Source organism: Miniopterus natalensis, chromosome 17 (genome assembly GCF_054644295.1).
Source record: "Miniopterus natalensis isolate mMinNat1 chromosome 17, mMinNat1.hap1, whole genome shotgun sequence".
Lineage (NCBI taxonomy): Eukaryota > Metazoa > Chordata > Mammalia > Chiroptera > Miniopteridae > Miniopterus > Miniopterus natalensis.
Genome location: NC_142097.1, coordinates 16,002,867 through 16,019,184, shown reverse-complemented (window position 1 = coordinate 16,019,184; position 16,318 = coordinate 16,002,867). Strand labels below are relative to the sequence as shown.

Genomic DNA, 16,318 nt, shown 5'->3' with positions numbered 1-16,318 from the left:
TGACCCACGCCAGCTGGGCTTATGTAATAATTCTTGATCCTTCCCTGAACTTTTTAGGCCACAAAAAGAATCACCCATTTTTCGATAAGCTATTTGTTTGGCATATAACAACACTACAAGAGTCTTGGCCCCTTGCTTAGTGATGACTTCTCAGGGGTTGAATGCTGGCTCTCTAAAAATAACATAGGCTTCCATATTTTTCAGAAATTTAGAATTTTGTTTTTATTGAAAAGTAGACTCGTAAAGGGAATAAAACTTTTCATGATCATTTGTAGGGTGTGAGCCAAGACTCTTGAAGTCTGATTAGATGATGCTTCTGGGTTGTTCACATATTTTTTTTTCTAGTAGGATTAACACATGACAGTAACTATATTTTGTTTCTGAGGTGAATCCAATCACTTAATATTCTTCAATGATACATCAAAAATTACACCATATTTGGTAAGTTTTCTATAATGGCAAAGGGACACCTTAACCTAATAATGATAATTTCCAATAAGATACAGTAAAACTCCAGCTATTCTCTTAATTTCAACTTTTAACTGTTAGGTCAAGGAATTAAGAGTTAAAAGTCAAGGAATTAAGAGTGTGTGAAGTCACCAAAATAGGTGTCCAAAGGCCATACTCTAAAGGTCATGAACTCTCTCCATAGCAGAGTCTCTAGGATCTCATTCTGACCTTTTCACTCTGACACAATTCTCAATAGGATTTGTTACATGGTTCTAAACCCACAGCAAAGCTGAGGCAGCAAATGAGAGAAGGAAGGAGACCTCTTATGAGGGGTCCTTAGCAGTGACAAAACCACTGGACTAATAGTACTCATGTGTCAAAGTGCCCCCTTCCCCACACATACACTTAAAATTTTTTGAGTCAGCCTTTACTTAGAACCCTAAACCTTAATCTTTTAGTTGTTCCCCTAGTCATTGCTATTTACATATCTGGCACCACAGGGAAATGCTCACACTGAGTGTTACAGTATCAGGCCTTAGAAAAAATACTTCCCTTTAGGAAAGAGATTCTTAACCTTTTATGGGATCACATTACTTTGAAAATCTCATTTAAAAAATATATTTACCCAACATTTTCATATGATCTTAAGGAGTTTCTGAAGCCAGTCCATAGAATTCTAGGTGACCATGGACCCCAAATTAAGAACTTCTGCATTAGATGCCAAAAATGTTTGTTTAAATGAACAAAACTTAGGGTTGTATTCAGAATGATCCCTAAAGATTTTGAAATGATGATGAACTAGGCAACACTATAAATGCTAATAAAAATGATGGCTAAAGCAATACTAATAAATACATTTTAGAATAAGTGAATATTAGGATATTAGTCTCTTTTAAGAAAAAAAGTGGCAAAAGACAAAAATAAATATTTTGCAAATTCTTTAAAAGACTGTCTACCTTAGCATCAAAATTCTTAGGATAGCAAATGTTTTTCACTATTAAGTTGAAGATGTCAGCAGTTAAAGATAATTCCTAAGAGTGCAAGTCTCAAAAAGTTAATCTTGCAGCTACTAAGAATGTCATTTTTATAGTGGTTAACAGCCCCTGCCCAGGAAACAGATCTGGACTCTAAGGACAGTTTTGTCATTTACTAGCTTTATGGCCTTGAGCAATTTCTTAACTTCTTTAACCCTCAGCTTCATTATCTGTAAACAGAATAAGTTCACATGATTGCTGTGATTAAACAAGATAATATACATTAAACTCTTAGTACAGTGACAAGGAGTCAGTAAGTGGCAGCTATTAGGTATTGTTTAATTTCAATTAACTCATTTTTTTGTGTGCAGGAATTTGTAGTTTGCAAAATATTATGATCTCTTAGGATCCTTTGGGGTAGGAACTACTGTATTCTCATTTTATAGTAGGAAAAACTGAAGTCAAATGACTTACCCAAAGAAATCGGGATTTACTCTTTGATTACACCAGGAAGCAAGATTCAAAGTGGAAAGAGAGACATAAATAAGCTCTGCCTTTTAAACTTTGTTTAATCTTTTTTTTCCTTTCTTGTAGATGCTTCCCACTGGGTGAACCCTGTTGAAAGGCAGCTAGCAGCAGGTCCAGGCAACACAGTCTGGTAAGGCTTCCAGAGCATACAACAGTTTGGAAGTGAGTGGAAACTGGACGTGTTAGTGGCAAAAGGGCACCAGAAGTTAGACCTTGGTACAGCAATCTTGGTACCTGAGTTCTGGCTAAGAAAGAATTCAGAGCCAACACTCAAATGCAAGTAAAAGTTTACTTAGAAAGTCACAGAGGTAGAAGAAGTGGGTTGTGGAAGAAGTGAGCCAGCTGGGCTTCATGGGCTCAGGAACAAGTTACACAGGCAAAAGGAGGACCCTTAGAGCTCAGGAGAAAGAAAGCAAAGGTACGCACCTGGAGGGAAGAAAAGAAAAAAAAGCATGTGTGCTCCAGAGAGGGGCCTGTTTAATCTTTTTAAAACTGTACTTAAACATACGTAACAAAATTTGCCTTTTAACCAGTTTTAAGTGTACAGTTCAGCAGCATTAAATAATTCGTTGTTGTGCAACCATCCCCAAAACATTTTCTTCTTCCTCAAATGAAACTTTGTACCTATTGAACACAGCCCCCCCCCCCCCCCCATTCCTCTTTCCCCAAGCCCTGGCAGCTAGACTACTCCAGGTACCTCATATATGTGGAATCATGCGGCATTTGTCTTTTGCCATGGTTTATTTCACTTGGAACAGTGTCTTCAAAGTTTACTTATGTTATAGCATTTGTCAGAATTTCCTTCCTTTGAAAGGATAAGTAATACTTAGTTGTATTATATGCCACGTTTTGTTTATCCATCCATCCATTGATGGACATATGGGTTGCTCCCACTGCCTTTTTCATTTTTAAAATATTGTTGACACCATTACTTTGAGATTGGTTATCCAGTTTCAGATTATTTACTCCTTTTCTTCTTTTTTCACTCCACGTGTCCTTTTTTAAAATAAGGAAAATGCAAGTAAACAGTTGACTAAATTATGTGGAGTTTACAGTACAGAGCACTAAAAGCACTGTGGGCATTTTTTTGTTTTTGTTTTGGGGTGGTGGTGGCTATTTTTTAAGGAGCTCCCCATGAATCTACACAAAGGGAAAAAGCTGAAACTCAAATGAGTTTAACTTGATTTGATAGGAGTGCAAATCATTAATTAAAATAATAAATTAGATGTAAGATTATTTATAAATCACTTTACATGCCATTGTTGGGACCTTTAATAAGAAATGATGAAGTTTCTGTTGTTGGACATTCAATTAAGAAGTTCTTCAGGGGTGACCTGGGAGGAAGACAGAAGCCTTGCTTAAGTGCCAGGAGTCAGGGAAAACCTCAGTAGGTGACTTTCTGAAGCCACTCTGGAGTGAGTGCTAATATACCAGGAAGACCAAACTGCTACCTAAAGTAATCCTAAACCACTCCCCTGGTTTGAGGATGCAACTTGAACAGATGGAGTTCCTTTACTTTGTGCTTTATAACTGTGAGGTGAGATTAACCACAAGCTTCAGCACGCAGTTCTCAAAAATGGCTAAACCACAAATGTAAAGGAAGGACAACTCTAGAGACTTCAGAAACAGTCACAAAGATGCTCCTGAATCTTGCACTTCAGTGAATGACGGTACGCAGGCAGGCTCAGGCTGAGTACGTCCTACGGGACCACTGTACTACTGGGGGGCGGGGCAAAAAGAAAAACAGCCAAACTACTGAATCCAGTTTTCGAAATAATTCCAGACTACAACCAGCGGGAGCTAAGAATGAGCTGCCTTTCTTTGTGTGAACGACTTGCAACAGAAACCTCTGGTCAGACACAAACTTACTTGAAACAAAAATCAAACCAACACACACGGGAGCTTGACCACCAGCAGGACCCGCAAGGGTCCTAGCGTTTCCGGCTGGCTGTTCAGAAGCCACAGCCCGCCCTTCACCTTCAGTCTCCAGCGTCCCATACGGCTCGGCTGTCACTCGGTCACCACAGACAACTTCCCTGAGACGACCCCACTTTCAGGTCCCCTCAAAGTTTACCATAAATGCTCGCAAAGGATTCTTCCGTCCGTCCACCCCCACCCCCGGACACTTTCTGCCTCCAAGCATTACCCCACACCTCCGCCCCAGGATCCTCCCCGGACGCCCCGGGGCCAGCAAGAACGCAGGGTGCAATTTCGCCCTCGCCCGCTGGCTCACTCCCCAGGATGCTGGGAAAGCGCCTGCTCGAACGCAAACTTTCCGAGCGTTAGCAGCGGGCGGGAGGGCGCGCGGTGCACTCACAGCTGGTTGATGGCGTTTTGCGAGATGACCGCGTTGGCAGAGAAGTAGGGGATCATGTCGGGGCAACCGAGGCTGCAGGTGCAGGCGGGAGGCGCCTTCCTTTCACGAGTCAACGTGCTCAGGGTCATGGGGCCGGCTCAAGGCTCTCAGGTCCGCATCCTGGCCCCGGCCCGGCTCGGGCGCGAGGCGCTGGCGTTGGGATCCGCCCGGCCGGAGGCGCGGGCAGCGCGGGCTCCCGGCGGCCGAACTGGGCCCGCCGGGACGCGCGGAGGCAGCCACCGCAGCCCTGGGGCTCCGCCGTGGAGTGCAGGGAGGCAGGGCGCCACCAGCCACCGGCCCAACCCGCGTCCGGGGCGGGGCGCCGGGCGGGGTGGGTCGGCGGGCGCGGAGGGTCGGCCCTGCGGGCGCCCCGCCCCGTAGTTCGTGGCACTTACCGGATCCTGCTGCGCGCGTCCTGGCTCGGGGGACAAGGGTCACCCCCAAGGCTCCGCGGCTCGGAAGAAGTAGGGCCGCGAGCCGATCCGGGGGTGGGCAAGAAAGGCTCACGTTTCTTGGGAATGCTTCAACAGAAAGGTCCGCCTGTTAACCGGCTCTATACAGTCAACCTCAAACAAACCCCATTTTCCGAACGACTTTAAAACTTCAAAAGACTGTACATTCACAAATGCAACAAACATTTATCAACGGTTTCCTATGTGCTAAAGGCTGGGGAAATTCAGAGATTAGCTGTCTTTTTTTAAAAAAAGCAAAACAGTTGAATTTATGATGTAAAAAACAAGCTATCAACACAGTCGATAATACCTGCTAACCCTTGTAAATAAATTTACAAAGCGCTTTCCTCACAGACCAAGGATTCACAGCCTTGGCTGCACGAGTGAATCACCAGTGTGGATTTAAGAACGCCCGATATCCAGCTGCACGGGAGACCAATCAAATCGCACTCTCTTGAGGTTGGAATCTAGACGTCAGCGCTTTTCAAAGCTCCCCAGGTGATTCCAATGTGCAGCCATGCCTGATAATTATATTGTGCCAAATAGTCTTGAGAGGAAGACATGACAGACGTGTAAAAATTCAGGGTCTAGCCAGTTGACCTCGTTTGATGTCACTTAGATAGGAACTCCAGCTTTATGACTCCTGATCTAGGGCCTTTCCCACCAAACCCTATTCCCTGAGGCCTTCATGAGTTTAAGCCTTTATCATTTTCCTAACAACACACTGAGCAGTGCCTTTCACCTGACTAGGAACCAGCTCTTTGTAAAATGAGAATCTCTTTTCTCTTACAAGTTATGTAGTGGTTTACAAAAGAGGCTGGCCCCTTGGAGGCACTCAATAAAAGTTAGTTCCCTTATCTTTTGCCCTTCTAATCTCATCAAGACAAATATTTTCAGGCACCAGTATGTTTAGCTTTTCTGAATGCTTGACTAAAATGTATATAAGCTGCCTTAGTGATTCCAGAGCCAAAAATTAATAATAATTTAAAAAACCAATTTCACTATCAAATTATGAAAAAAGAGACTAAAATGAGAAAAAAGTCACTGTAAAACTCAACATATGCTAGAATCAAAAACCTTTTTAAATATAAAATTTCAGATTTCTTTTCCTATTGGGAAGTTTGGCAATTTTCAAAATACTAGTAACGAAATAATCTAAACTATAAATTCAATGCCTAAAACCAGAATAATTCTTATTTTAATTGATCATTCCATAAAACTTAGGAGTTGTTGCGAAGGCACTGAGGGACTAGAAATACGGCAAACTCATACTGGAAATAGATATCTAGCGTCCTACAGATCCGGTCATAGGAAGGAACCAATTGGCAAGTGAAGAGTTAGTGAAAGGTCTGGATCTTGGAGTCCAGTGCATCATCATCTTTGTCCATCTCTAGGAAGGAAAATGTTTGAAAGATTTGTTCTGGCTGTGTCAGCAGGCACCCAAATGCAGGGTAAGAAAAAAAATCTGCTGATACACCCCAAAATAAATTGCTTTAAATATCTGGCAAACTTGCCAGTTTAAAACTTCTTCCAGGCTGTAATTTATTACAACCTCCTGCAGTGATTTAAAAAAAAAAAAAAAAAAGGCAGCAGGCTGTTTAGAACAGCACTTGTTAAGGTGATGGGTCCAGTTCCTTTCATGACACAGCAGAGATGAGATTTTATTGAAGTCAACACTAAATGATGTCTTTTAGGAAAGATGATTGCATGGTAATCATCTGTATCTGTCTGAAAAAGAAGTCAGCAGGAAATGTATCTTACTCAATTCACACTTAATATCTCTTACATTTAAAAATGCAAGAGATAAAGATTTCATAAATATGTATACATGTCTTTTATAAAAAGGTTCCTATAGTGACATCCCAGAAGTGCGTAGTCCTTTGTTTTCCCTCAAAAGACCTCTGTCAGTGCCTGTTCTGCTAAGGAGACTATTTTAACTGCCTCATCCAGGCTTTTTCAAAAGCTTTTCAAAGTTAAATTCTCACACTGAACTGTAATATAGGAAACTGGGAAAGTGCCAGAATATGCCTCTTGGTTTTTAAGAAAAGAATGAAATCATCTTTGCAAACTGAGATACCTTTAAGGAAATAGTTCTTTCTGCTACTGCCTGTTTTAAAAAGTTGAACACATGTCCTTTCTTTTCACAATCTTCAGTGTCAAAATGTCAATCAATTTAGTTTCAGCTCAATTTAATTCTTTACTCTCCACTGTCAGGAAACAAGGTTCTAGGGAGCAAGCTTTCTGTACCCAAGCATCTAGGACTTAAAAAAAAATGATTCCAAATTAGATTGAGTAGCGTGAAATAAACTAAGCTAGTTTTCTACTCATGAAGTCAGGAGCTTTCTCTAAAATAAAATCTGCACAAAGTTCCATGAAGAAAAATCGCTGTATTTCTTTACACTGTTGCTTGAGTTAGACTTGAAATGAATTTTGTCATGTCATTTGCTGACTCTTTCAAGGCTCAGAAATATGAATATTCTAAAGTGTTAATTTTGCTCTTGATAGCATTAGCTATGACCAAATAAAATTTTTATAGAATTATATGTTAAAGCATTAAAAATCTTTTTAAAGACTTCTTATTGATTTTTACAGAGAGAGGAAGAGAGAGGGAGAGAAATATCGATGAGAGAGCAAAACATCAATTGGCTGCCTCCCACACGCTGCCCACTAGGGATTGAGCCCACAACCCCTGCATGTGCCCAGGAATCGAACCAGCAACCCTTCAGTGCACAGGAGGACGCCCAACTAACTGAGCCACACTGGCCAGGGCAGGACATCTATTACTTTAAAAAAATTTTAGCCCTGGCCAGTGTGGCTCAGTTGGTTGGAGCATCATCTGGTGCACCAAAGGGTGGCAGGTTAGATTTCTGGTCAGGGCACATACCCAGGTTGTGAGTGTGATCCCCAGTTGGGGTGTGTTTGGGAGGCAATCAATGAGTGTTTCTCCCTCACATCAATGTTTCTCTCTCTCTCTTCCTCTCCCTTCCTCTCTCTCTAAAATCAATTAAAAAAACACACACCATGTCCGTGGGTGAGGATTAAAGTAATAAATGTCCCTTATGTCCATTAAGGTACTTCCATTAGTATGTCTTCATGGGTCCCTCCATAAAGTGTAAACACTGTAAAACCAGAGAACTAACTGTATACCACAAAGGGGCACTAAGATGTGAGTGAAGGATGTGGACATGCTTTTGCTGCAAAACAAAATTTCAACATGGGTGGATCACTTGAAAGATGGTAGTTAATGAGTTATAAAGTATTAGCGTATTTTGACAAAAATAGTGGGCTAGCAACCAGAGGAAACAGTTCTAGTTCTAAGACAGCCACTTAATAAAGTAAGATTTTGGCCAAGTCACTTAACTTCATCTGTAAAATGATATAATAAACCCTCAAGAAGAGTCCCCAAAATCTGTTTTTGTGAGAGCTGGGAACCTTAGGAAAGGAATTTCATCCAATCTGGAGATCCTGGGAAATGCATTTAATCCACTTAAGATAAACAGTCATCTAGTTCAAAGCAGTAGAACCCAAGTTAAAAAATCTGGCCTTGGAATTAATAGGCTGGATTTGAATCTTAGTGACACAATAGCAGTGAACTTGGATAGTTATTTAATCTGTGGCTCAGTATTAGTACCTAATTTTTGCAGTTATTGTGAGGATTAATTAAGTTAATACATGTCCATAGTAAAACTATATCCTGGACCTGGTTTCTTTAATCTTAAAGCGGGGATGATAATGTTTATATCACAGTTTTATTAAGATACATAAATAAAAGTGCTTTGTGAACAAAACACTAAATATTTTCATTATTATTATTATCCATAAATTAGCCAATCAGCTTCCAATAACCGAAAGTTAGTTGTATTTGTTTGTGTTTGGGGTAGGAAATTGATGAATGAATGAAAATTAAAATACATACAAATTTCCCTTACGTACCACCATTGCATCCAGGGAGTCTTTTCTATTATTGTTTCCCAGGTAGTTAATTACATTAACTCAATATTTCAATCTGAGTAATGTGAGATCTGCAGTGTTCACTGGATTTTTGTAATTTTTAAACTTTGAAATAGTAGTATTAACTTATATAACTTCATTTTTAAAATCCCTAGATATAGCCCTGGCAAGGTGGCTCGGTTGGAGCGTTGTTCCGTATACCAAAAGGCTGCAGGTTCGATTCCCAGTCAGGGCACATCCCCAGGTTGCAGGTTTGATCCCCGGGTTAGGGTGAATATGGGAGGCAACTGATCATATTTTTCTCTCACATCAATTATTCTCTCTATCTCCCTTCCTCTCTCTCTAAAAATCATTAAAAACAAAACCAACCAAACAAAAAAACACATCTTCTGGTAAGGATTAAAAAACACACACCTAGTTATAAAGAAAAATTATTATACCAATTAGAAGATCTCTTTGTATTTTTGTGTTTTTTCTAAGGGTGTGAGCTAGAGAAATAAATAGTAAATTAATCCCTCGAGTGTCAAAAGAGAAGAAAACAACACTTTAAAGAACTACAAAACAAAAAGCCTGTTACCTAGAGTAGCAAAACATTCTGTCTCCTGTTAATCTGCAAAACGGCTAGGATAAAACTCTCAAGATAATACCCCTAATTTTTAAACTTGTTGTTCAGACAGCACCAAGAGGTATCTCACTACACTTAGTCAAAGGCGCTCTTCATACAATACAACAATCCAAACTCTAAACAAAGGCTCTTAAAAGCAATCATGTTTTGCAATCACCATGTGGCTAATAGTTTTATTTAAAAGAATACCTGACAATAGTTTTAAACACTGGATGGAACAATGTCATTGAGCCCTTCCACTCCCTTCCATGGAACTTTCCACCATAAGAGCAATAGGGAATACTAAAAAGATCTGCGTATCACCTCCATGAGAGGCAATCTCTAAGGCATTCATCCATCCCCATGGTCTTAACCACCATATGCTCCAGTAGGAAGAGATGCTGAAATGCTGCTTTCTTCAGGTTACAAAAGCCCCACACTCTATTGTTTAGTAAAAATAATAGGCATTTATAGATCACTTTTCACATCCAACACACCTTACAAAACATTTAACCATTTAATCCCCACTCTATCTCTTTAAACATTTTTTTAAAACTAGTTTTAAAAAATGGTAAAAGTAACACATGCTGAATGATTAAAACATTTTTTGCCCCGGTATTTAGAAAGGTAAAATAAAAGTCACTCTTCTCATCCCCATCATCCTACTCACAAGGATGACCGTAATATTTCCAAAATGTTCTTTGCATATGCAAACATTAATATAGTAGCTGCCCTTTACAAAACACAAACACAGCCCCAGCAGGGTGGTTCCATTGGATGGAGCATGCTTCCGTGCACCATAAAGGTTTCGGGTTTGATTCCTGATCAGGGTGTGTATGGGAGTCAACCAATCGATATTGTTTCTCTCTCACATAAGTGTTTCTCTCTCTCTCTCTTTCTCTCCTCTACCTTCTTTCCTCTCTAAGTCAATAAACATATCCTCAGGTGAGGATTAAAAAAAACAACACACAGCCCAGCTAGCGTGGCTCAGCAGTTGAGCATTGACCTAGGATCCAGGAGATCGAAGTTCGATTCCTGGTCAGGGCACATGCCCAGGTTTCGGGCTTGATCCCCAGTGGGGGTGTGCAGGAGGCAGCCGATCAATGACTCTCTCATCATTGATGTTTCTATCTCTCTCTCTCCCTCTCCCTTCCTCTCTGAAATCAATAAAGATATATTTAAAAAAAAAAACCACAACCACCCCAACCTCCCCAAAACAAAACAACAAAAACAACACACACGCACACATGCACACAAGTACAGAACTATATTATACATATTATTCTGCTTGTTTTTCCATTCACTTATCACTATATCTTGGATATTTTCCCATTTTTATATAGTTCACTTCATTCTTTTAAAGGAGTGCATGATATTCTATTTTACAATTATACATAATTTATTTAGAGTCCTCTACTGATGGACATTTAAGTTGTTTCCAGTCTTTACTATTATATACAATATCACCAGAACATGCTTTCACACAATCTTTGTGCGTACATGTGACTACATTTGTTGGATGGATACCTAGAGGTGTAATTGGTAATTAGTTAAAATATTTCAAACATCTTAGGAATTGGTAGGTGTTATAAAATTGCCCTCCTAAAGGTTTAGTTTTTAATTTTCCCATGTGATCTATTAAATTTTCTCAGGGTGGGGTGGAGGGAATCAATGGGGGAAAAGAAAGGGGAACATCTGTAATACTTTCAACAATGAAGACAAATTAAAAAAAATTATCTCAGGGCCCAAGATCTTTTTTCTATACCCCATCTTTTATATACTTCATCTAAAACTAAATATATATATATTAAAAGTAAACTATACTGCCCTGGCTGGGTAGCTCAGTTGGTTAGAGGATTGTCCTGATACACAAAGGTTGCAGGTTTGATCCCTGGTCAGGGCACATACAAGAATCAACAAATAAAAGCATAAATGTGTGGAACAACAAATGAATGTTTCTCTTTCTCTCTCTTAAATCAGTCAATAAAACAATTTTTTTAAGTAAAATATGCTTATAGAGAGAAACTAGAAAAATAACCGAATTATAAAGAAAAATATTATGAAGAACCATATTATGGACTATTGATTTCTAAGAATTATTTGAACTATAGCTAATATACATAATACTTAAATTACTTTGATGATTATATAATTTTTAATTCAGAATATATTTTAAGATCTTGTTAGATACTAATGCTGTAGAATATATTACAGGTGAATGAGCCAAATGCCACCTTCAGTGTCCTGGAATAGGGTGAAACAGAGGTAGAAAATTGGGAAGTGAATTTGGGAGTAACAAAAAATGGAGGCTAGAGGAGCTAAGAAGTTCTTGCAAATAAAAACAATAACTGACATTTGTTGAGCTGACATTCACTGTGTTCCAGATCCTCTACTCAGAGTTTATATGCAGTATCCAATTCTCACAAACAACCCTACGATTCTATTACTATTTCTATGAAGCTCAGAGAGGTTAAATAACTTGACTAAGGTTATTCAGCACTATTTCAAACCCAGCCAGCTATTCTGGCTCCAGATCTGTTTTCTTAACCAGTATTCTATACTGTCTCCATGATGGTGGAGGTTCATTACAGAACAGGCTAAGTTTGAAAAGGTCTTGCCAAAAGGAAGAACTCCTGGAGACCTTAAATGCCTACCTTACTGCACCTGGTTTCCCCGCTACTTCATCCTAGCTATGCCTAGCAGGTCCTGCCAATAATAGGGACCTAACCCAGTACTAAATATAGCAGTAAGATGATCTTTAGGCTGTTGTATGCCACCCTCTTGCTCCAGATCCTTTAGAACTCTGCATTTCAAACTAATATTCACCACAAGACACTTTTCAAAGCACTTATATCTATAGATTTTTTGTTTTCCTTTTTTTTTTTTTACATAGCATCTTACATGAAGGAGGCATGTAAGTGCTTGGTGAATCATAAGCACTAAATATATTCTGGTAGGTTGGTTGATCCTTTATATCACATCCCACTATATTTTTTCTTAGGGCGTTAGATAAACATTTCCTGAAGGAATCAACACATTAATTAATGATGGAGGTTCTTTCCCCCTGCAAGTTCACTCCACATCTGGTATAGGGAGAAGCCCCTAAAACTCCTTCTCACTGCCTCATATTTCTCCTGCTGCCTCTTGCTTTTTGGATAGATGTCTTCTTCATACAGAGAATACAGTAGAGGGCCTGGAACACAACCCAGTAGGTAAGGGCTTTATTTTTACTTTCAAGCTTGCCCTAGACTTTCAGGAGCCAAAAGTTCAAATTGCAGCAGGATTGATTCAGCTCTTTCACAAGCAATTTAGTACTATGTAGTTTGTTTAGACTGGTCAAGTTTCCAGGGGCTGGCTGAGCAGCATCATTATCTCTCCAAGTTTTCATGTATCAGCTTCCCTGGCCATATTTCACTTTTCATGTCCTTATTCTCTGAAATCAGGTGAACATGCAAAATTACATACTTACACAATTATACACTTTTCAACAACCATGTCAAATAGCTTCAAGGAATTTAAGTATAATACAGGAAATTTTTTCCCTCTCTCTCTGGGTTAGGCAAAACCAAGAAGCACACCAAAGTTATACTCCTTAATCCTTGGTAGAAAGGGGGCACTTTATATCATTCTTTAGCTAGTACATCAAACTAACTGAGAAGGGAGAAGGTGCTGTCAGATTCTATTCAATCCACCTCAGCTGGAAGGCCAACTGGATAAAGGATCTTAGGGGAAGTGAAAAGCACTTTGTCAGGGGAAAAGACAACTAAGTAGCAAATCTTTCTTTTAATTTTTACTTGTGAAATATTTCAAACATACAGCAAAGAACCAAGAGGATAAGACACAGCCAGATAACTCAATAGATGCAATATCAAGTTCTAACATTTTACTCTTCAGAATTTAAGAAATAAAATATTACAGTTGAAGGCCCTGGCTGGCTAGCCCAGTTAGAGTGCTGTCCTGATATGCCGAGGTTGTGGGTTCAACGCCCAGCCAGAGCACATACAAGAATCAACCAGTGAGTGCATAAATAAGTAGAACAACAAATTGGTGTTTCCCTCTCTCTTTCTAAAATCAATACAAAACCCAACATTACAGTAGAAGCTGACTGGGAACTTCTCTATGAGCCCTTTCCCCCCTGTCTGTACATTTAACTACTCTCCTGAATTTGGCAATCATCCTCTCATTCATGTTTTTATGTTATACATATAATAAATTTTTATCAAAAATGTTAAAACTATAGCTTGTAAAGCATTGAAATTTTTTATTTCTTAAGGTTGCTATATGAAATATATGTAAAAGAGTAAATAAAACATTTTCCTGCTTAAAAACTTCTAGCCCAAGGATGGATAGATGAGTAGATATCTGATAAAGCCAATACAGTATAGCACAGTATTAATTGTGACTCCAAGAGGGATGAGTACTTGGGTGTTTACTGTATAATTCTTTCAACTTTCCTGCATGTTTACTTCTTTTATAATAAAATGTTGGAAAAAAACAAAGCAAAAACTTGTTCATTTTTTTCCCCCTAAAAATCTCAGTAAGGAAGTATATCAACTGGTTTCAGATACTTAAGGACCTTGTATACTTACAGAAAACAATAATTAGGCCTGATAGTCTAATTACTGTGTAAGCTCTTGCATTATGGTGTCTAACAGATAAAAAGAGAAAAGACTAGTTCCTCTAAGATTTACCTTTATACAGTCACTTCCTGTAAAGCAGTTATTTCAGCTTTGGCTTTTCCATCCTTTTTTAGAAAGTTCATTAAATGGTTTGTTTATAATTCCCCTTCTCACCATGATTTAAGCCCAAAGCTGGAAAACTATTTATGGTTGATAAGCATCCCTAATAAAATAAGTACATTAAATAATTAGAAGAGAAATACTTTAAAGATTTTTAGACTTCCCCTCACAAACCTTCTAAATTCCCTTATTTCAGGAAAATGCTCTGCTACAAGTTGACATGAGAAGAACTAAAAAGACATTCACAAAGGTATTTCCAGATGTACGTATTAGTTATGTCTCACAATAAGCATGATAGTTTTTTTTAAGGAAGAGTAAAGTGAGTCTCAAAGAATGAATGTACTTTAAAAATTAAAAATTTTTTATTTACAGTTGACACACAACACCACGCTAGTTTTGGGTGTACAACACAGTGATTAGACATTCATGTAACCTACAAAGTAATCACCCCAACAAGTCCAACACCCATCTGACACAATACAGTTATTAAAATATTAACTATATTCCCTATGCTGTACTTTACATCTCCATGGCTGTTTTTACTTCTGGCAATTTGTATATCTTAATCTCCTTTAAAAATTTTTTTTAAAAAATTGATTTTGGAGAGAGAGGGAAAGAGAGGGAGAGAGAAAGAGAAACATCAATGTGAGAGAGAAACATCTATTGGTTGCGTACGCGCCCTGACTGGGGATAGAACCTACAACCTGGCTATGTGCCCGGACCAGGAATCAAACCCATGACCCGTCACTGCACAGGATGATGCTCCAATCAACTGAGCCATACCAGCCAGGGATCCCTTCCCCTTTTTCATCCAGTCCTCAACACCCCTCCCATCTGGCAATCATCAAGTTGTTCTCTGCATCTATGAGTTTGTTTCTGTGTTATTTGTTCACTTATTTTGTTTTTTGGATTCCACATATAAATTAAATCATATGGCATATCACCTCACGCTTGTCTGAATGGTTATCATTAATAAATCAACAAACAAGGGTTGGTGAGGATTTGGAAAAAGGGAAACCCTCATGCACTGTCATTTGGATTGTCATTTGGAGCAGCCACTTTCGAAAACAGTATGGAGGTTCTCAAAAAATTAAAAATAGAACTACCATATGACCCAGCAATTCCACTTCTGGGTATTTATCCAAAGAAATCCAAAATTTTAATTCAAAAAGACATATACACCCCTATGTTCTCTGCAGCACTATTTACAATAGCCAAGATATGAAAGCAACCTAAGCGTCCATCCATAGATGAGTGGATAAAGAAGTGGTGCATGTACACCGTGGAATAGTGCCCATACAAAGGATGCAATCTTGCTATTTGCAGCAACATGGATGGACCTACAGGGTATTTTGCTAAGTGAAATAAGTCAGACAGAGAAAGAATGAATATACTTTTAAAGGTCATGCAGCCAATACAAACACAGGTCTCCTAACTCCAGTACCAGTGCTCTTTCTACATAACTAAGAACAATGGATTAGAAATCTTTTTTGTTTTAGTGACATTTTATAATGACTCCATGTTCCCCCGAAGGTTGAAAATTTCCCTCTGTACTATAAAGTGAAAGAGAGGCAAGAATGGTTTCCTTGGAGAAACTGGCTTTTAAGAAACGGGTAGGGGAAGAATTGCTGGTGAAAACAACTGGGAGGCTATGGGTAGAAAGTCTGAGAAGAACCAGCAAAGAATGATGGTAAGAAAGCCGAAGGAGGTGAGAACTGCAGAAAGGAATGGTCAATGGTGTCATTTAAGATGGTGACCCAAAAGTACTCACTGACAGTCTTAATAAGAGCAGCAGTCTGAGTGGTGGAGGAAGCAAAAGTCAGATTTCATGGGTTGAAGAGTGAATGGGAGACAAGAAGGCGGTACACACAGACTATACTTTCAAGGGGTCAAAATAAAAGTGCAGTTTGAGGTAAAAGCAAGGTTATGGAATGGTATTTTTAAATATACCTTTTAATTTCTTTTAGTGTGATAAAGACCTGACCATGTGTATAAGATGAGGGAAACAAGCCAGTAGAGAGAGGTAAAAATACAGGGTGGGGCAAAAGTAGGTTTACAGTTGTTTATACATGAAACAGTTTGTTCTTGCATCATTATTTGTTCTTGTATTCTTTTCCATATGGACAACTGCAAACCTACTTTTGCCCCACTCTGTATATATTTAACCCAATGACAAAGGAGGACACTGTCACAGTAGTTGATCTTGATTTGCAAGCATTTTAAAGTTAAAGGATACAATATTTAAAGAGTCTAAACTCCAAGAA

General features: G+C 38.9%; 1 protein-coding gene across 3 annotated transcripts in view; it reads right to left on the bottom strand.

Annotated features, from left to right (window-relative positions):
• SSH2 (slingshot protein phosphatase 2) overlaps positions 1 to 16,318 on the bottom strand; it is a 207,831-nt gene that overhangs the window by 94,237 nt on the left and 97,276 nt on the right. Inside the window, exon 1 of one of the 3 annotated variants that reach the window (XM_016201958.2) lies at positions 4,270 to 4,424. The exons of the other annotated variants lie outside the window; for them this stretch is intronic. Within the exon in view, the coding sequence (XP_016057444.2) occupies positions 4,270 to 4,397 (128 nt within the window). The 5' untranslated portion in view covers positions 4,398 to 4,424. Of the gene's footprint in view, positions 1 to 4,269; positions 4,425 to 16,318 lie in introns of those variants that run through there. 3 annotated transcript variants of the gene reach the window in all.